The sequence below is a fragment of the Eleginops maclovinus genome, chromosome 18 (assembly GCF_036324505.1).
Source record: "Eleginops maclovinus isolate JMC-PN-2008 ecotype Puerto Natales chromosome 18, JC_Emac_rtc_rv5, whole genome shotgun sequence".
In the NCBI taxonomy this organism is placed as follows: Eukaryota; Metazoa; Chordata; class Actinopteri; order Perciformes; family Eleginopidae; genus Eleginops; species Eleginops maclovinus.
Genome location: NC_086366.1, coordinates 24,417,647 through 24,438,258, shown reverse-complemented (window position 1 = coordinate 24,438,258; position 20,612 = coordinate 24,417,647). Strand labels below are relative to the sequence as shown.

Genomic DNA, 20,612 nt, shown 5'->3' with positions numbered 1-20,612 from the left:
CCCTGACCAGATGGCGACTAATCACTCTTCAACAGGAAACGCATGCAGAAAAGCAGCTCTGAATATGAGCTCTTTAATTTGCAGCAGGAAAAAAGATGGAAAGCACGAACCCTCCTGCTTGCCTGCCCCCCACACACCCTGCTCTCTTATGAGCTCTTTCCCCACTCTTTTTCTTTTCTCATTCATCTTGCCTCGTCTCCTTCTCCTCCACAAAACTTCAGAAATGTTCACATTGCTATCATAAAGAATTCAAGAGTGCGGCCCATGAGCGCACCCAGTAAGAGGGTGCAGGCAAGTGTTGAGGATCAAAGCTTTAGGCTGATGAAAGTGTGTTTGGGTTTATCACACAGAGCGCAGCAGCTTCCTCTGTGTGCAATGCTGATGTGTCCGTCCATGTGTGTGTGCATTCAAACTTATATGGGTGTTTACATGTGGTTTCATTTCCTTTTTTTTACTCCCCCTCCCTTGTCTCTCTGCAAAGCAGGTCACAGTTGTTTACTAAAGTTTTTTTCTCACATGTCTCAGGCAGCGGGATATTATTTTGCTGCTGCGTTTGCATTTCTTTTTAGTGTGCTTCATTAACTCTTTTCTATATAGCAATATGGAAAAATGGAAGAAATGTCCTGCTGCGAGCTAAGGGAAGACTGAGCAGCATGCCAGGGTAACTAGGTGTGGGAACCTCTCAGCCTTCCTTCAGACAACCATATCAAAAAAGCACTTCTATAATATGAAAGCTTTGATCCAGTGAGTCATGTCAGAGCGCTTTGGAAGGATCAAAGGCAGCGAACCAATCAGGAAGCCTCCTCTCTGCCACTCAGAGTCATTTTGTCTGACACTTAGCGATTGAGTGATTGTAGACTGGCGATGAAAAGTCATTTTTGATTAGCATCTGTTACTATTAACTTATGTCAATCTATATTTTCTGTATCCTATTATCCCTGAGCAAATATGATCACAACTTTGAGCTAAATTGCAGATTTTATTCCCTGGTATACTTTCACTATCTAATCAGGCAAGTAAGAAAAAGCTAGCTTACCAAATGTCAGAGCTAACAGCTAATACAATGTTATAAGAACTGATAAATTAATTGACAAAATAATGAAAGTAAGCCAAAATTGATGCTGGATTTTTTGGCCTATTATAAGAACAGAGGGGCAACTTGAAAAAAATCCAGTTTGGACCAATATTACAAGGGGTTAGGGTCTAAATTTAGGATCCACCGTCAAAGAAAACTACTAGGGCATTTTATCCACTACAACAATGTAAAAGGAAAACTATGAGAAGATGTCAAGAGCACATTTATACCTTTTATATTTGAACAAACCTTTGCCTATCATCTATTGCCACCCTGAGGACAAAATGTACATTTTCACCAGGCTGTAAAAATAGTAAAATAATCTTCCTGTTGATGCTCAGCCTTTTTTCAATGTGTTATGGAATGAATAAGAACATCCACCTAGCCTTGGTGGGAATTTCTTCAAAAATGAACAGCGACTGTGATGGTTGTTATATTTGTATCCAGCCCAGAAATCTTGATTTCCCCAAACATTTCTTCAGTCTTACGTGTGACATCACAGGTGCTGTGTTCATAATATTCAGGTTTTTAGATATATTTATATCTGCCATTGTGTTTTTTCCTTCGAGGTTCCGAGCTACTCGTTGGCCATCAGAGCTCTGGATAGTGGAATCCCACCCATGTCCTCGACCGTGATGGTCAACATAGACATCTCTGACATCAATGACAACCCGCCCACCTTCTCCCCAGCCAACCTCACTACTGTCATACAGGTACACCTCCCTCTGACATGATATTCAGTTAAAGGAGTCATGTTGTGCTGATTTCAGGTTTATATTTGTATTATGTGCCTCTACTGTGACATGTCTCCATGCTTTAATGTTCAAAAAGCTCTTTTCACCCTCTGTCTGAAACCAGAGCCCACTGCTCTGGTTGGTTAGCTGGCCAGCTCTGTTGTAATTGGTCAGCTGCTTAAAGATGTGTCGGAAATGTCCCGCCCCTTTAGTGTACAATGGGTTGGAACGCTAGCCAATAGAAGCACAAGTGTTACATTATATGTCATTATGTTACCAAATAAAACAATCAATGCCGTTAAGTAAGGGGTGGGAATGAATTAGCATTTGTATCCTCCTGCTCCTTTTCAGACACTTATGATTAATTATTATTATGATGATTGTTATTATTATTATTATTATTGAATATATTGTTATAATAATATATAAACAATAAACAATAATATTGTTTGACACTTAATACATAAAAAAAATACATAATAATACTCTGTTTTACCAATACGACATGACATCGGTATTATTTTTGAATTTTCCTCTGGATTATGGGATTTCAGCCGTTGCAGATGGGGGGAACAAAAACCCTGTCTGCAACGGCAAAAAAAAAAAAATAAGCATAATAGGGCGTCTTACACTTACACAAAAAAAGGTTCGTTTTCCTGGACAATGATTGTGTGCTAAGCTGCAGTTTAAGGGGTATTTTTGGAGGGGACTGACTGAACTAAACATCTTTACAACACCCCTGGATGGGCAGGGTAAATTCCCAAACCCAATGTCTCAGATTTATATCCAGGAGCAAACATCTGTGGCTTTTTTTTAAGGCACTGAAAATGAAATTAATATTCAGATCTCTAAAATACGTCATCATACTCAAACAGTCACCATATTGTGAGCATGCATAACATATCCCCAAACAGGTAGGTTTTCAATAGTGTGTTTCCTTCCCCAGGAGAACAAGCCAATCAGCACCAGCATATTGCAGCTGTCTGTCATCGATCAGGACTCCTCCCACAACGGCCCACCCTTCGACTTCCGCATCCTGTCAGGAAACGAAGGCGGAGAGTTTGTGCTGGAGAAAGATGGAACGCTGTTGGCCAATCAGGTCTTCAGGAGGGACCTGGCAACGGAATATGTGATACTGATTCAGGTGGAGACAAACTGCTGTTTAGTGGTGGATTTAAAATAAATAGGATAGGTTTTTAGCCTCTTAAATACAGGTGTATTCACTAACCCTATCACCTGTGTTAAACCTATAAGCATTGACATAAAAGACACACTACTCTGTCAGTTTATAGGCAGTCATGGCTGGCTGAGGAGCTTCTTCAGACCTTGGTTATAATAGTAGTAATAGTTTAAATAATCTACTCAAGCTAGATTAAAATCTATGCTACATTAAATTAAATGTACAGTGCATTTAACAGAGTACTTTTAACTTGTCGATCCGCCTCTGCAAATGAGTGCTGTGATCTGCATTAATGCTCTTTCTAACTGTGTGAATGAGATGTGAAGGGTGGCACGATGTAAGCACGTCGCCTCACAGCAAGAGCGTTCCAAACCTGTGTGTGTTTTTTATTCAAATTCAAAGAGTTAAGGCATGCAGATTACAATAGGTTCATTGCTGACTCTGAATTGCGTGTAGGTGTGAATGTGAGGTGACAGATTGTCTCTGTGTGAACTGATTAGTGACCTGTCCATCAGTGGCCTCTTGCCCAATGGGATTGGCTTGTGGTTACAGGTAATTTATCGGTGTGATGTGAAGATAAGATAAGATGTACCTTTTTTAATCCCCATGGGGAAATTCGAGTTCCAAGAATGTAGAGAAAAGATGTCAACAAATAGTCATGTTACCAAGACATTTCTCCTGTGTTCTTGATTCATTTCCTTATCTAATTTCTTTTCCTTCCTTGGTTCATCCGTCTCCTCTTAGGTAACAGACTCGGGGAAGCCTCGCCTGTCCTCCTCCTCCATGCTGACAGTCAGGGTGATTGAGGAGAGCCTTCACCGGCCAGTAGCGTTGCCCCTGGAAGTTCATATAGTCACTATGGAGGACGAGTTTCCCGGTGGTGTGATTGGCCAGCTGCACGCCACCGACGCTGACCCTTACGATGCTCTGACTTTTGGCCATGCCCCCCCAGCCCAGCGCAGTCTCTTTAAGATCAGCCCTCGTGACGGCAAGATCATTGCCCTGGGTGGCTTGGATGCAGGCAGGTACACCCTCAATGCCAGCGTAAGTGACGGCCGCTTCGCTGTGCCTGTGCCCGTGAACGTGCACGTGGAGCAGGCGACACCAGAGATGCTGCGTGAGGCGGTGACAGTGCGCTTTGAGAGTGTGTCCCCACAGGACTTTGTGGCGCTGCACCTGAAGAGCGTGTTGAAGGTCCTGCAGCAGGCCGCCGCATCGCAGCAGCAGGACAAGCTGCACTTGCTCAGCCTGCAGCCTGTCGGAGGGACCCAACAGCTGGACATGCTTGTTGCTGTGGAAACAGCAGCAGGCGGGTACTACAAGGCAGCATACCTTACCCAGAAACTTAGTGCATCACGTCGGCAGCTGGAGGGGGTCCTCAGAGTGTCGGCTATCCTGGATAAGAACTGCTCTGGGCTAGAGTGTCGCGGTGCGCAGTGCGAACAGAGCATCATCCTGGACTCACACAGCCTGGCTACATACAGCACGCCGCGGGTCAGCTTTGTTTCACCACGCTTCCACCGGACCTCACGCTGCACGTGCAACGGTAAGTGAGATGATGTGTTAAAATTAGAATCTGTGATTTGTAAACAGTCTGTTGTTTGGCTTCCAACATTATTTCCCATTAGCCCCTCACAGTCTTAATGTTGCGACCTTAACAAAAGAGGCAAGTCAATGGGTTGCAGAGAGTGTGATGACTGACTGTGGCAGGTGTCAGCCAGGTGTCAGGACAGTGGTAAGCGCGGGCAGTCATCTAGCACAGTAGTCGACAAACTACTGAACTAAAGGCCAATTACTCAGCAATCAAGACACTGTTGTCTCAACTATACTCGCTGTCAACTAGGATGGGTCCACATTTCCTGTGCATGGTTTGCTGTTCCTCTGTTTGATGTCCTTTTGTTTTTCATTCATTTAAGTAATTATTTCAACCAAGAAGGTCATGATTTTACCCATTTAAAAAAAAAAAAGGAACAGCATTACCTATTTAGCTGGTTAGCTGCTGTAATAGCAGCAGGGCAGATAAGACAGAACAAACACTGTAGAGGTTAGGCCTAAAAACTGGGGGAAATACTTTAGAAGTGATCATTGCTTTAAGTAATTGTTTTTGATATCCTTAAAATTGCTACTGTTTTAATTGTGTATACCAAATGCAGTGGTGAATTCACAGTTACCAATTAGCATATGTCGGTAAAAACGTACTGCGTGCTTTAGGTTTGCAGAATGATCATTGCAAGGCATTACGTTCTAAAAGCAGACGTACAGGGGCTAGCCCAACGTGAATGCAAAGCACTGCAGTTAGCATAAGATCAAATCTGCAGGGGGGTTTGTATGAATACATCATGAAAGGTTATTTAAGCTTCCTCAGGCTGCATGAGCCTCAGTGCTATGAACAGGCGAAAGGAAAGGGAGTCTTTGGGGAAAGACAATCATCATGTGACTGATGGGCATAGCCAAGCTAGCGCCAATGCTAGCAAGCTACACCCATGGCTCTGATTGCCTTCTTACAAGTAGCAGCAGCATCATAAGGATACAAAAAGCGTTAAAGAGTTTCAAAGTCTATAGAGAGCTAAGTTGTTGAAGGGTAGGGTGGGCTGTTTCTACCAGAATGCAGAGGTGACTGTAGAGCCTTCTGGTTGTCAGAGTCACAGTGTGTGTTGTGTCAAGGAAGGCATTTGGCTGAAGAAAATACATGTGACATTTTATGATTTAAGATGTTAGATGTTATGTTTACATTTACATTATCCCTACATTACTTTATTTGACTTGACAATTAGGAACTGCACTACAGCGGTAAACCTGTCTGAATGAAATGGAAACTTGGCATGTGTTCTATGCCGCAACATGTGTAACCCGAGCGTACTTTCATGGGTCACGTTGCGTGTTATGTAATTGCATTTTCTGCATGAATTCCACTTTTAATTTAAGCATATTTCACTAAAATGGGTCATGAAATTTCCTTCCAAGTATAATTATGGAATAGTGTATTGCAAATAGTAATGACGTGGTAATGATTGAATTATAGTTGTAATATAGTTATAGCCACAAAATATGTATCATGTAATACAGAGTCATTTCATAATAACAAACTCTCACATTCAGTGCTTTAATTTGTATATTTGCACATAATACAGAAAGGGGTTTGACACCATATGAGTCACTGACACTAAAACAGGAAATACTTTGTGTAGTAATATCAGTGTCCATCCAATGTGTCATACAGAAAGGAAAGTGATTTGTAAATCTGCAAAAAAGGTCTGAATACCTGAAGGATATACCTTAAATAATGCGTTCAGGTCCGGAAATGGTTCAACATTAATCTCAGTTTGTTATTCCATTTGTTCATAAGTGCTGATTTTAATATCGCCATCAAACATCTTTTTTAATTTTAAATCTTTATTTTGCTTTAAGTTCTTAATCCGAATTGTATTCTGATGGTGTGTGTGTGTGTGTGTGTGTGTGTGTGTGTGTGTGTGTGTGTGTGTGTGTGTGTGTGTGTGTGTGTGTGTGTGTGTGTGTGTGTGTGTGTGTGTGTGTGTACAGATGCCAGCTGTGCCGTCCTGTCAGAACAGTGTGAGGAGCAGCCCTGTCCTGCAGACATGCAGTGTGTTACAGTGGAGGCCACCAGAGGGCGCTATGCATGCCAGTGTCCACCGGGCAAACTGGGAGAGTGTGCAGGTGTGTGTGTTCAAGTAAAAAAAAGGGACTAAATACCAATAATCCTCAAGTCTATGTTAATATTTTCGATGTATAACACAATGTCATGTATATAAATATACTTAATCTGTGTGTGTGGGGGGGGGTACAGGCCATTCGTCTCTGAGTTTCTCAGGTAACAGCTACATCAAGTACAGGCTGTCTGAACGGCTGCAGATGGAGCTGAAACTCAGCCTCCGGATCAGAACTCTGCAGAGCAAAGGAATCATCATGTACACACACACCGAGCCCTGCACCGTGCTCAAGGTACAAACTCCCAAACACACACACACACACACACACACACACACACACACACACACACACACACACACACACACACACACACACACACACACAACAAAGTGTTGGTCTATGCTCTGGCAGTCTTATATTTCTTAAACACAACCCGATTGAAGGAAATGAATGAAAACATGTTTTAATGTGTTGGTACTGTATGCACCTTGATAACATTAATATATGTTTATAGAAGTTAAATTATAATAATCATTAGGACATAATAAATATACTTATTAGATGTAATGATTAGATGCATTTGAAGGATAATTCAGACACCCTGTTGTTACTGAGGCAAAAAGAGATTTAGGAATTAAAATGAAAGAAGCCCTCAAACAGTGAAACATTAAAACTCGCTTCACATTGTGAGTTATATTTTTGGGAAAATATGTGTTTGGTTCGACAACAGTTCTTCTAACTATTTAAACATATGGCACTTGTACATTTGTAAATGTCCATATTATGATCATTTCTGCTTTGGTGTAATATTAATCAGAAATGTCCGTTATTTTCCAGAACATGAACACTGTAGTGTATCATTATATTAGTATACACAATTTCCATGAAAATGATCCTAACAAGGGATTGGAACTGTTTGTAGAGTTTGATAAAGTATGTTTTCATTGAATATGTTGCCTGATTAGACACTGTATGTTGTCCGACATTAATGTTGGTATGTGTATGTGTGTGGGCAGTTGGAGGACGGGAAGCTGTGGTTCCAGCTGGCCTGTGGCGGTGCTGGTGGTGAAGGTGGAGGTGGGGACAATCCCGAGATGTTGGGCATCTCTGGTCGTCGTATCAACGATGGCAGCTGGCACACAGTGGCACTGGAGCTTAATCGGAACTTCAGCAGCCTGGCCCTGGATGACAGCTACGTTGAGCGACGCCGTGGACCGTTCATACAACCGTTGGCTCCGGACAGAACCATCTACTTCGGAGCACTGGTCAGTCCATTATATTTAGAGGGTTTAGATGAAAACACAATGGTAGCCATGTGGGATCCTCAGGTAAGCTTTTGACGTGTTTTTTTTTTACCGTAGCGCTGCCTCTTAATCCTGCATCCGGGTTTAAAGAATGCTTGCTAAAAATGTAACCTTCTTTTCTAAAATGCCCAATATTTTTGTTGCGCTATACTGTTACTGCGCACCGTCTATTCCAAGGTGTAATGTTAAATTTGGGTGCAAAACAATAATGTGGTGCAGGAATAAGTCCTTAAACCTGGAAATGAGTCAGGATTTTTCCACTTCTGGTTACCTTGTTTGCTTTTTGACAAGTTTTTGGTTAGCAGCCTGAAATAATCTCTGTGCCAAACACAAGCTGAAGAGTTTTACATGTTTTGTCCTATGACTTATATCAGTAAAGTCCCCACTTGTGAATTTCTGAAGCTTTTATTTGTGATAAAAAACAGCCATTGCTAAAACTGACTAGGCACTCGTACTTCTCAGTTTAATCTAAGAATTCTGAATTTATTCTCAGAACTCACTTTTAGGAAAACCTGTAAATATTGTCTTTTGCAAACTATCTCTGTTAGTTCATGTCTTAATTTCTGACCCTTCCATCCACAGGTGCAGCATCCCAACTCTCGCAGCCTCATGGACTCGCAGAAGGACCCGCGGGTGCTCGAAGGTTTTCAGGGCTGCCTGGACTCTGTCATGCTGAATAACAACGAGCTGCCGCTGCAGAACAAACGCTCTCGATACGCAGAGGTGGTGGGACTGACGGAGCTGAAGCTGGGCTGCATCCTCTACCCTGACGCCTGCCTGCAGCAGCCCTGCCGCAATGGAGCAACCTGCACCAACCTTCCCTCTGGTGGTGAGTAACAGGAAATGCAGCTACCTCAGACTGGAGGTCCTGAAAATATATTTGGTAAATGTCACTTAGAGATGTCAGATGTCAGACTATCCTGTAGAATGTGTTGGAGGAGTAGTCAATAGAAGCACGAGTGTTACATGGGGATGTCACTATGTTACGGAAGTAAACAAAGGAGTCTAATAGAGGCATTTAAGGCAAGGGGGAGAGAAACTCCGTCTGGCATGAACTAGGGGATTTTATCTTTTGCAGACCATTTACCTGCACACAAAACACATTACAGGAAAGGGAAAACCCCCAAAAGCATAATGAGGCCCCTTTAAATCATCATTTGGGACTCAAAGAATGAACCCATATATTCAAGAGATTTTTGTGGAATAGATGAGATCACTTGCTGACAGTTGAAATACCCACAATCATGAGGGTGAAGTGAATGCACCAGCTTCTGTGTGAGCAGTGTGTGTGATGGTTGAGGTCTACAGAATCACTAGGCCTCACTGAACACTGCTGTAAGACCTTCCGCACGCAACATGTTACTCATTTACACCATAATGAGCAAAGCATCCTGGGAATTGTCGCAGCCCACTGATGTCGTTTACACAGCGCTGTGGAAAGGTTAGTGTCTCTGGTGTATTGTGTTCGCACAATAAAAATGTTAATTCCCCCGCGTTGTCTTGTGTGTATTGGTGATTTGTGTGTCAGAGACTGTCCCTTGTGTATCTGTATGTGTGTACGCATGTCTTTATTGTGCTGTGTGGATGTCCTCGTGTGATTTCCCAAAGGTGTGTGTCGGTGCTCTGCATTCTTGATGAAGTGTATCTCCTGCCTGTCTGTGTGTGCAGGGTTCTCATGCAGCTGTAACCCCCAGTACACCGGAGGGCGCTGTGAGATGGAGATAACGGCGTGTGTTCCCAACCCGTGTCAAAACGGCGGAGTGTGTAAACCCATCGGTAACGCCTTCCTCTGCAGCTGCAGGAGAGGCTTCAAGGGCCTGACGTGAGTCCAAACACACACTCCTTAAGAGCTTTTGACAATCTTGTAAAAATAAATGTGTTACACGTCTCTAGCAGTCTCTCCGTAGAGTGGTGCAGGAATGAGTCCCTAAACCCGGTAATTAGTTAGCATTTCACCACATCACCACAACTCATTTCAGGGTCAATGGTTGTCAAACATGTTTTTGGTTATCTGCGTGAAAGAAACACATTTTTGTATTTTTAAATTACAAAAAAAAAATCATTGAAGTTTATCTTTTAAAGACTTTTAATTGTCTGTCTGTCTGTCTGTCTGTCTGTCTGTCTGTCTGTCTGTCTGTCTGTCTGTCTGTCTGTCTGTCTGTCTGTCTGTCTGTCTGTCTGTCTGTCTGTCTGACAACTCAAGGACCTTTAAGTTTACTATTTTATTGTTTTGTTGGTTATTACAATATGTAATAACATTTAAAAAAATGTCAATGGAAACAACTAAAAATGTATTGACTGCAGTTGCTGTTCCTGTCCACAAAGAGGCAGCACTGAATTAAAGCTCATCATTTTGCCTTCTGCTTTTTTATCTTCCTCAAACACAACACTTAACCGTCAAAGTCCAAAATAAATTAGTTGGAAGCCAAATGGCACAGTCACAGCAGATTGATCATATTAAAGACAAAGGGCTGGCAGGAGGATTGGGCTGGCATTGGGACTACTTCTTCTGTAATCTATCCGTAGTGCATTTGACTCTTGGGATCAGGTAGTGGATCAGTCAGATGTTATTTCTACTTGTAAATTCACACCAGTCCTTTTCCCTATTTCCTCCATCCTTCTCCCGCAGGTGTGAGGAAGATGTGAACGAATGTGACCGCAGCAATCCGGAGGGGGAGTGCGAGAATGGTGGCGTCTGCGTCAACACCTATGGTTCCTTCTACTGCAACTGCACAGCGGGCTTTGTGGGCCAGCGCTGCAGCCTGCGACCCGTCGTCGTCCCCGACATGCAGGCCGGTCACACCGTGGTCGGTAAAGAAGAGCTGATCGGAATTGCCGTGGTGCTTTTTGTCATCGTCACCCTCATCATCCTTTTCATCGCTTTCCGCAAGAAGGTCTTTCAGAAGAATTACTCGCGGAACAACCTGTCTCTGGTGCAGGACCCGGCTACTGCAGCGCTCCTCAACAAGGCCAACGGTGTTCAGTTTAAGACCCTTCACTGCTCACCAGGGGACCCCCTCAACCTGTACTCAGAGCCCACCGTGTTGGGAGTGGGCGGGATGATGGGACCTCCACAGGTCCCTGTGAGGCCCATGGCATACACGCCCTGTTTCCAAGGGGACCCGCGGTCCACGCTGGAGAAGATGGTGGACGGGCGCGGTGTGGAGCATACGGAGATGAGCACCTTTCACCCGGAATCCCCAAGGATCCTGTCGGGAACCACCAGGAGGGGGGTCGTGGTGTGCAGTGTGGCCCCCAACCTGCCGCCAGTGTCACCCTGCCGCTCAGACTGCGATTCCCTACGCAAGAGCCCATGGGACAGTGATGAGTGTGAGTCTGTGTGTGTTTTTACTTCCTGCCAAAGTGAAAAGTGCTGTTTGCAAGGTTAATGAGGTATACTGTATATAGCTGTATGCAGTACTTCTCTGAAGTCATTTTGTGCTACGGTTAGGGATGGGTTAGTGTTATCAAACTGCAGACCCATATTCTACACACCAAAGATCAACAATAGAGGCACCCAATACTTTTTGCCACTGTTTTGGAATATGGCCCTCCTGACCCCCTGACCTCTCCCTATAGGTAAAATGGTTGACATGGGAGAAGAAGTAACGTGTTTCTCAGGGAGCAACAAAGGCAGCAACTCAGAGGTCCAATCCCTGAGCTCCTTCCAGTCCGACTCCTGTGATGATAATGGTAAGACACGCCACCTGCACTACCCAACAATTTAGAAATTGGTAGTTGAAGGATAATCAGAATTCTCATAGTCATTTTTCAGGTATAATAAGAAATGTATTGCAATTATATGCATAGCTTTCTATCTATCATTTATCAAGGTAGTTCTTTAAATCATACAGGTTGTTTTTTGTGGTTGTAACTACGGGTAAGGCGAAGATTAGCAAAATATTGTCAATCATGTGCAACTGTTAAGAAATTGTGTGATTGATTGAATCCATTTAGTCAGGTATGTATGCATGTATTATTAATTTTGAATTGCTGTAAAATAATGCAGGAATGCATTCCAAAAGTTTCCAAATGCTTTCTCAAATGTCTTCAGGATTTTATAGTCACTGAAATCATTGTCGAAGAAGCTAAGGGACTTTCATTGCTTCGCAGTGCGGTGGTCTTTGTGCTGGAGCTGTGTTTTTGGTGTCATTTTCATTGCATCATGCTGATTTTATTTGCAAACCATGAAATTCATTGATTTAATTGTTTCAGTATGATCATAATATATAGTTTTGGTTTCCAAAATGATGACATTATTTACATATTTAATCATCCCTGATTAAATATTTGAGTTGTGCTGCAGCCATATTAATATTGTTCCCATTTTCATTGCTTTGCTTGTTTAAGACGGACTGGTGTACCAGATGAGTAAGTGTCTGCGCTGAAAGGAAAGAAAGCAGTAGAGTGTAGTGTTGTTGGTTTTGTGCTTACATATTGTTTTTTTCTCACAAGTCAATTTTCTTTTTTTTGCATTAATTTCTGATATATTTGTTCCCATTAAACTGTTGCAAATATGCAAATTTCCCCCGAATATCAAAATCTCGACAAGAAGTCTTGACTGTGACTCTCTGCAGAAAGGACTGGCAGTAGCGGGCAGCCATAAGCAACACCATAACGAAACCTTTTTCACTTTGGATAACTGTATTTCAAAACTTATCTCCTCCTTTTTTCCCTCCACAAGCCTCCATAGTGACGGTCATTCGACTGGTCAATGATGCAGTCGACACAATCGAAAGTGAAGGTACCATGTCTCATCCCCTTTGTGTCTCTCCTCTCACTTTTCTCTTTTTCCAGTCTGGTATTTGCAGTAACTCTTAAATGCTCTCCCTGAGTGTAACATACTGTATCATTCAGTTGGACACTGTAGATTAATTAGCTCTCCTTCCTCATACATTCTCGAGTCAGGGTTAGTTAGTGTGACCTACTTCAGGGTTAGATTTTCTTCTGTTCGCTCATTCAGTTAATACTTTTATAAAGCAGTGGTGGCAACCACATTCCAGTGATCACCTCAGTAGGTGATTCTACAAATTATTTCCTCCTTTTCACTATCCTGTTTAGTTGGAATGAAAAGTGCTCAAAGATCATGACAGTTGTACATGAATGGTAGAGAACAACAAGTCATATGCTGTGTCTCAATTTGCACGTTTCGGACCTTAGATTTGCTGTACATCCCTAGAACGCCCCAATGGTGGCTATGGCAAAATACAGTGCACTACATTGTGTATCTGGATGGTAAACTAATCAACACTCAAAAAGTTCAGTGTGGAACACTCAATGATCGCCATCTTGGCTATGTAACGTGTTGTATGCTAGCTAACAACACTTGTCTTCACTTTCTTAAAGGCATGGTACCTGTGTGCGATTTAAGAAACACTACACGGATGAAATGTAGTGTTCACAGTGTACGACATGTGGTGTACTGGGTAAAGTGCCCAAATTGAGACACAGCAAGAGTTTCTGACTTGGTCAAATGAGGATGAGAGATAAGGAAATGTGGGGAGGCAATTACATAATCAGGACCCTGTAAGTCAGGCCTGCAACTTTAAGAGAACTTGAAACTCGAGAATTTAAAGTGAGAAATGACAAAATAACTTACATTAGACAGGCTGACTTTTATTCCCACAGAACACCTAAGCCTTATGCAAAGCGAGGCAAGGGAGATGTATTTATATCGCAGCTTTCAACACAAGGCAATTCAAAGTGCTATACAAAAAAGAAAACATTAAGAGCATTAGTCATATTCCACCCTGTGAGAGTACATTTAGAACAGCACACACTCACTACCCAATGCTAAAGGCTTCTGTCTTGTGTTGTTCTTCTACCTGACAGTGTCAGTAATGGACCATGGTCAAACCTACAACAGAGGTGACTACCAGACCCTCTTCCTTCCTTTACCCCCCCCCCCCTATCTATCTATCTATCTATCTATCTATCTATCTATCTATCTATCTATCTATCTATCTATCTATCTATCTATCTATCTATCTATCTATCTATCTATCTATCTATCTGTCTGCAGCGGGTAGACAAAATATTAATCACAAAATACCAATAATACCAATTATGCTTTTTTGGGATCAATTTTTGTAGCTATTTGACCTGATGACACCAGGGCTTTATGATGAAGTTGCAGGTCGGTTATTCAATAATTGGTCCAGAAATATATGTCTAACAGATGCTGCACCTTAGCATTAAACTAACTTGACCCAATGTTAGTGAGTGAAAGTTCAGCCAGGAAAACTCTTGGCTACTTCTTAAATTATGAATCCCTATAAATCAAAATATCCTCACTAAAGACACTAACTGGCTCCATGCACACATGCTTATATTTACCAGTTATTTGACCAACATCATTCTAAAAGTCGACTATTCAAAAATAAGAACAGATCAGGTGTGTGAAGCTATGCTCGAGCCCCAGGTGAGAAACAACAACCTTTGCCTTCCATTGACGATAGTTTGTCTGGTAGATGCAGTGCAACCAGATCATGATGCTTTTCATAAACACACGGCCTAATCAGAGGAGCATTTCAACAGCTGAGAACTTGGTGAAGTTTAAAACGAAAATTCCCGCTTGTTGATATTCAATAGACAACTGTCTTGACAGTGCTGACATTTTCTGACCAGCTAACAGAACTATAGTGTCTAGCTCTAGCACGTTAGCAATTAAGTCCCAAGTTACATTAGTTCATTACATTACATGTAATTTAGCGCTTATATTCAAGGAGAAAAAAACACTGACCCTCTGATTGGTAGATGCCCATTTACCAGCTTAGCCACAGTTGGTAAAGCCGCACTACATCTGCAAGTAGCTACTAAGTCACCAAGCTTCCAGAGTGATTTGTTCAGCAAGTAAAGAGCCAAAGATAGCTTAATATAGTTAAGAAGCATGCATACAAAATATAAAGAATTCAATAATTGTTTGTTCTTGTGCCAAGCCTGAATACTCACACAAAGGTACAACCGGTTGATGTGATACACATTATTACCAGTGATTTCACACTTCTGCTGTCATTGGTCAAAAGTAATGTGTTGAGAAATGTAGTTATTCGCCAGCTAAAGGCAAATAGTGCATTTAGCTGGTAAACATGTACTGAAATCATTTTTCAATTACAATTTAAAACTAACACATTAGAGCTATAACCTCCGTGTGTTGTTTGATCACAATAAAACCCCTAAGGGTACATTGTTTGTTAATATCAAATTCGCTTCAGCTACACCTGTACCAGAAGCCAAAATCCACCTCGCCCCAACACCAGCAGATCACAACACTTTCTTCAAGCCAACTTTGTCAATCGACTGCCAGGCACTGACCACAGATAGTGTAGCTATCAAATCTAATCTTGAATCATAACTATTTTATCTCTAAGTTATTTTCTCTTGAAACCTCCATTTTTTTGTCTACCCGCTCTGTTTCTCTACCTCTGTGATTACCACGCTGTACTTTCGTATTTCTGTCATTGGTACATTTCCCTGCTCATCCCCTTCCCGAGTTGGAGGTTTGTGTGCGTATCTGTAATTTGATGTGACTTCCGACCCCCTCCAACAACTCATTGTGCTGTGCTGAATAAGCAGCCCAGTGCAGTCCCCCCCCCTTCCTGACAATTTTATTGCCTGCCATTTTCACCTCACTGCATCCACCATGTTACTTTGTTTGGTTTTTATCTCCAGCCCAGTGATGTTACTGTACCAGTTGTTGCGTGATGAAGTTTTCACAGCCTCTTCCCATGGTTTGTGTTCCGCTTTGATGCATGGATGTCTTCTTGTTTGATTTGACATTGCTTTACTCACCCTGTTTTGCTCTTGAATGAACTTGTTCTCATTTTAAATAATCTGCAAAGTTTTTGGTAGATTATCCTTTTGTTCTGACGAACCTCTGTGATGAGATTCATCATCCATGTCAGTAAATTGTTGGCTCAAGTGTTCAATACAAAAACATTAGCAACGGACCCATTTCAGACTCCCACACTTTGAGTTTCTATTGGGTAAACCCTTACTAAGGGCTCTGCCAAATGTGATCAATATTGCAGCTTGGTTTAGCTTAAAGCTAGAGGGGGAACCAAACTGTACGATCTCAAAATAATCCATATCCTTTCATTACTTTATTGTTCATTCTGCCGTTGGTTGTTGTCAAGACATTTTCATCCCAACTTACATTCTCGAATCTAAAACACTGTATTATTTGAAATAGTACTTATCTGGGTTATTTGAGCACAGATGTATTTTCTAGAGCCAACAACCCAAGAGCAATGCCTGTTTTTGCATCACTTTGTTTCTTTGACCAAGAGGAAAATCTACCAGATATTATTGTTACTGATGTATCCTTGTAACATCCAGAAACCAAAGAGATTTTTGAGCCTGTCAACAAGGCTTGAATGCTGCAAATCTTCATGAAGCTCAGCATGCTGTGACATCTGTGATCCCTACACTCAAAGGCTCCTGTTGTGCATGTCAAATACCCCTTATGATCTAACATGATTGATGTCCAGAATGTGCCTTGTCCTGAACCTGAGCTTCAGCATCTCTGTATTGTACCGAGTATAATGTGCCTGGTGCATACTAAGGCATGTCTGCTGCAAAGCTATTCATTGTGGAAACCAGTTTGAATGTGTCTTGGTTCACAGACCAGATTGTTACTAACCATCTCCCCTTCTCCTGTTCAGCATATCATTGGGACACATCGGACTGGATGCCTAACACCAGGCTGTCAGACATTGAAGAGGTACCGGGCTATGAAGCAACCCCCGGCAACGACGTAGCAGGCTCAGCCCCACGCCTCGGAGGAAGCACCCGTGAACTTGAATCAGACTATTACCTAGGGGGCTATGACATTGACAGCGACTACCCCCCTCCACACGAAGAAGAGTTTTTGAGTCAAGACCAGCTGCCACCTCCGCTGCCCACAGTTGAGGACTACCCTGAGGCCTACACGCCGCTGCCCACGAACCCCCCGGTCTCCAAGGAAAGCACCCTGAGTTCTGGCAGCACTGGGCATCAGCAAGCCAGGCCAAACTTCCACCCCAGCCAATACCTGCCTCCCCACCAGCTGCCCCTTGGAGAGGCCTCCCATGGGGACCTCAGCACTCCACTGAGTGGGGTAACCCCAGGAAATGGGGACACTGATGACTCTGTGTCACTAAACATGCGACTGTCCGTTGGTGCATCGTCAACCTCGGACATGTCGGCCCCCTGCGGGCTGGATGACTCTGAACATGGCAGTGACTTTGACAGTATGGACGAGCTTCGTCGAGGCGTTACCATCATCACTGACTCACAGCAACAGACTGAGGTGTGATCAGTTGACCAGTAAATAAAGGCTATGGGATCTATAATGGACCAGAAGGAGCATAACATTGGAGGAAATGGAAGGAAATGCACAAGTGGAGCTTATCGCAGGAAGAAATGCTCAGTCATTAATGCTTGGTTCTTCTTCAATTATAAAAATGACCTTAAACCCAAACGTTAAAAAAGACATTTCAACTGTTTTAAGTACTATCCTTTGGAAGTGTTGAGTTTTTCCATGAACAACAAACTCACTGTGTGTTGTCAGTTTAGTCTCCGCTGTGCAAAACAATCAGAAGTGTCCTTCCTGCTCCAATAGGGAGTCACTTGTAATGTAAAAGAATGGGGTAGAGAATGTGAATGAGAAAGACTAATCCAAAAGAGATGGAAATGTACAGAAGCGGTAGAGAAGAAAAGAGAAAAAGAGAAGGGACAATCATGTAAGTAAAAGGGTTGTTTTGTTCCCTGCTCCTTCAAAGAAGCCAATTGGACCACTACTTTCTGGACAGAAAGAAAAAAAAAAATTACAAAAATGCCCATTTCCTTTTTTCCTCTGGGGATTTGTAAACTTTGTAGTGCTCCGAACTTGTACAGACTTTGTAAAAATAGTATGCCCTTACTGGTGAGTACGTACGAAGCAATGTATCAGCCACGTGACGAAGAGCCATTTATTTGTTTTGATGTGGAATGTGCTTGCTCTTTGCCCAAAAACATCTTGTCCCCCATCAAGCCATGAGATTTCTGCCATGGTTTCTCATAATTCTAAAATGTTTAATGTATCATTGAACTTCCAGCTTTTTTTCTTCTGGTGCGGAAGCCAAGAGCTGGTATAGTTGCATAAATCACAAACTCACTGTCAAATCCCACAGTTAAGACACAGTTTCTAAATTCTAGGATGAATATTTTCCTCTAATATTAACCAAACTGTTTAATGATATCAGGACGTAACATATTGTTCTCTTCTCTCAATAAATGTCAGCTGCTGTTTAGAACAGAAGTGAAAGTACCTTTGTTATACTACATGACTATGGTTGGATGTACATCTGCATGAATATGTTACTAGTAAGCTGGTAGCCACAGGGCTGATGAATGAGCTAGTTATTACAAATCATGAATGAAGCAGCTGATGCCAAACAACTATAGCGTGACTTCAGGGCTTGGCCTGAACTAACACTATGCTCCATTTTGTGGACTACAAATTGTAACAAAGCTTTTTATATTGTCATATTTTAACTAAAGAATCCCCATCCACAACTGAATGGAATGCCATGATTTAAATGTGATCACGAGAAAATGTAGCTATATGATAAAAATAATTGTAAAGGTCTCCTATTATGCTCTTTTAAGGCATATCTTATAGGTCTCAAATGTATTAAAAAACCCATGTTTCTGACGTGTTTTGCTCAAAATACCAAACAGATCATGCATTTTAGCATGTCCTCTATCCCTCTGTTTCAGCCCCGTTTTCGAAAGTGCTGATTCTGTGATTTTCCCTTTCATGCAAATGAGCAGAAGCTGGCCACGCCCCTTTGGAGAGTAGCTCTGTCTGAAGAGAGAAGTTTCTAACAGAGAGACTCAGCTAAACGCTGCCGTGATTAAATGCCATATTATGCTCCAAACCACATCAAGCATTATCTCTGAAACACTTCTCAGTGTTTACCACTAGAACAGAGACATTATATGTATTACATTTACAACAGTTTAATGTAAAGCGAGCCCACATTTAGGTTATGACGTCATATCGGCAGCAAAAATCTGGATCAGCTCGTTTGTACCCCCGTTTTTAGAGATGTGGGTAAGGAGGAAAAGAGAGAGGGTTGCATTTTCTGACCCTTCCTGAGTCTCCTTACACACCGGGGACACATATTTATGTATAAAAGACAGCAAAAAGTGCATTTTGCATAATAGGGGACCTTTAAATAATTATATTAGCAACCGCAGACACTCTTTGCATCGGTCTTTTCTTATCTGCTACTGTAAAAATCTTTGGCACAAATAGTCAAAAGCACCAGCCGTCCATATTTGATCTTGTTCCTTTGATCTGTTTCATATCAAAGCATTATTCCAAAAATCCATGCAGAGCAGACACATTTTTAGTGGTGGTTACTGTTATAGCATCTTCACCATATCTCTAGGCAGAAGTCCAACCCTTATCCAGGTCACAAATGGCCTGGTTCCCACGTGGCCTCGTGGACAGACAGCACATCAAGCAGCTTCAGATCGTCACTGTATTGTACCTTAATCTGCCTGATCCACTCGGGCATGCAGCTCCTTTGTTCTTTGTAACAGGTGTATGTGTTTAAATCTCTGTACAGTGTATATAGCTAGGTTGTTAAAATGCAGATTTTGTAGATATACAATCCTAAACTTCCTTTTAGTTTTTTCTTTGTTCGACTGTTTGATGTGAATGTGGACACTAAGACTGTGGAATATCAATTATTTTCACATTATTCCTGCCCTTTCACTGACTGACTGAATGCCATTTCAATATTATAGATGAGTTTTGCACAGTATTAAATCCAGAGAATATTTCTTTTTTACTTTTGTTTTATGTTAATGAGGAAACCGTTTTTGTATATTTCTTTCATCTGGAATGTTTCAATGAATTTCTAATGTTCAAAGACATAAGTCAGTGTCAACAATATGTCCCCTATCTGCAAACATTGAGTGTACAAAGTGAGTGCTTTTTTTTACCTTTTTCTTTCCAATGCAGTGCAGACAATAAAAAGGTTCTTGCGCACCATGTCACCTGTCCTAGTCCATATTAGGGTTAGGGTTACCTTTTGGTAATACTTTGCATTGCGCAGACTTCTACATTTAACCTGCTTAATATGAATCAGGAAGCATCATCATTCACCTCTTTGCCAAACGAACAATGATCAACGTTGTCTTGTCGCCCAATGGGTAATATCAAGACAAAGAGATATAAAACACAATGGTTACAAACCTTTTCTCTTGGGGATCCCGTTTCTATCATTGAGTTAAGTTACGACCCTTGACTAAGTGAAATACTGTATAGGTATTTCATGTTACATTTAATGCGTTACAATAACAGCGCCAGTACAGATGACGACCTCAAGAACTACTACAACTAGAAAATTCTGAGAAATGTTGACTATGTGACTAAAACTAGAGCTGTTAGAACCATTATTTTAGCTGACTTTTAGCTGAGTATTTTAACGGTTTATCTTTAGAGTAGCCTTTCCGAGAACCAGCACCTTATCATGGTGGAGAGGTTTGTGTGCCCCGATGAACCTGGGGGCTGTGTTGTCTGGAACCTTGTGTTCCTGGTAGGGTCTCCCATGGCAAATTGGTCTCAGGTAAGGGGCCAGACTAAGATTGGTTCAAAAGACCTCATGACAAAGAAA

The 20,612-nt window shown here is 41.9% G+C and overlaps 1 protein-coding gene across 1 annotated transcript in view; it reads left to right on the top strand.

Moving 5' to 3' along the window:
• fat3a (FAT atypical cadherin 3a) overlaps positions 1–19,989 on the top strand; it is a 98,076-nt gene extending 78,087 nt beyond the window's left edge. The window contains exons 17-27 of the mRNA XM_063907609.1: positions 1,645–1,788; positions 2,756–2,953; positions 3,734–4,535; positions 6,530–6,664; positions 6,795–6,949; positions 7,675–7,923; positions 8,545–8,791; positions 9,631–9,784; positions 10,592–11,292; positions 11,542–11,655; positions 16,626–19,989. Coding sequence (XP_063763679.1) covers positions 1,645–1,788; positions 2,756–2,953; positions 3,734–4,535; positions 6,530–6,664; positions 6,795–6,949; positions 7,675–7,923; positions 8,545–8,791; positions 9,631–9,784; positions 10,592–11,292; positions 11,542–11,655; positions 16,626–17,257 — 3,531 coding nt within the window. The 3' untranslated portion in view covers positions 17,258–19,989. The remainder of the gene's footprint in view (positions 1–1,644; positions 1,789–2,755; positions 2,954–3,733; positions 4,536–6,529; positions 6,665–6,794; positions 6,950–7,674; positions 7,924–8,544; positions 8,792–9,630; positions 9,785–10,591; positions 11,293–11,541; positions 11,656–16,625) is intronic.
• The last annotated feature ends 623 nt before the right edge of the window (positions 19,990–20,612 follow it).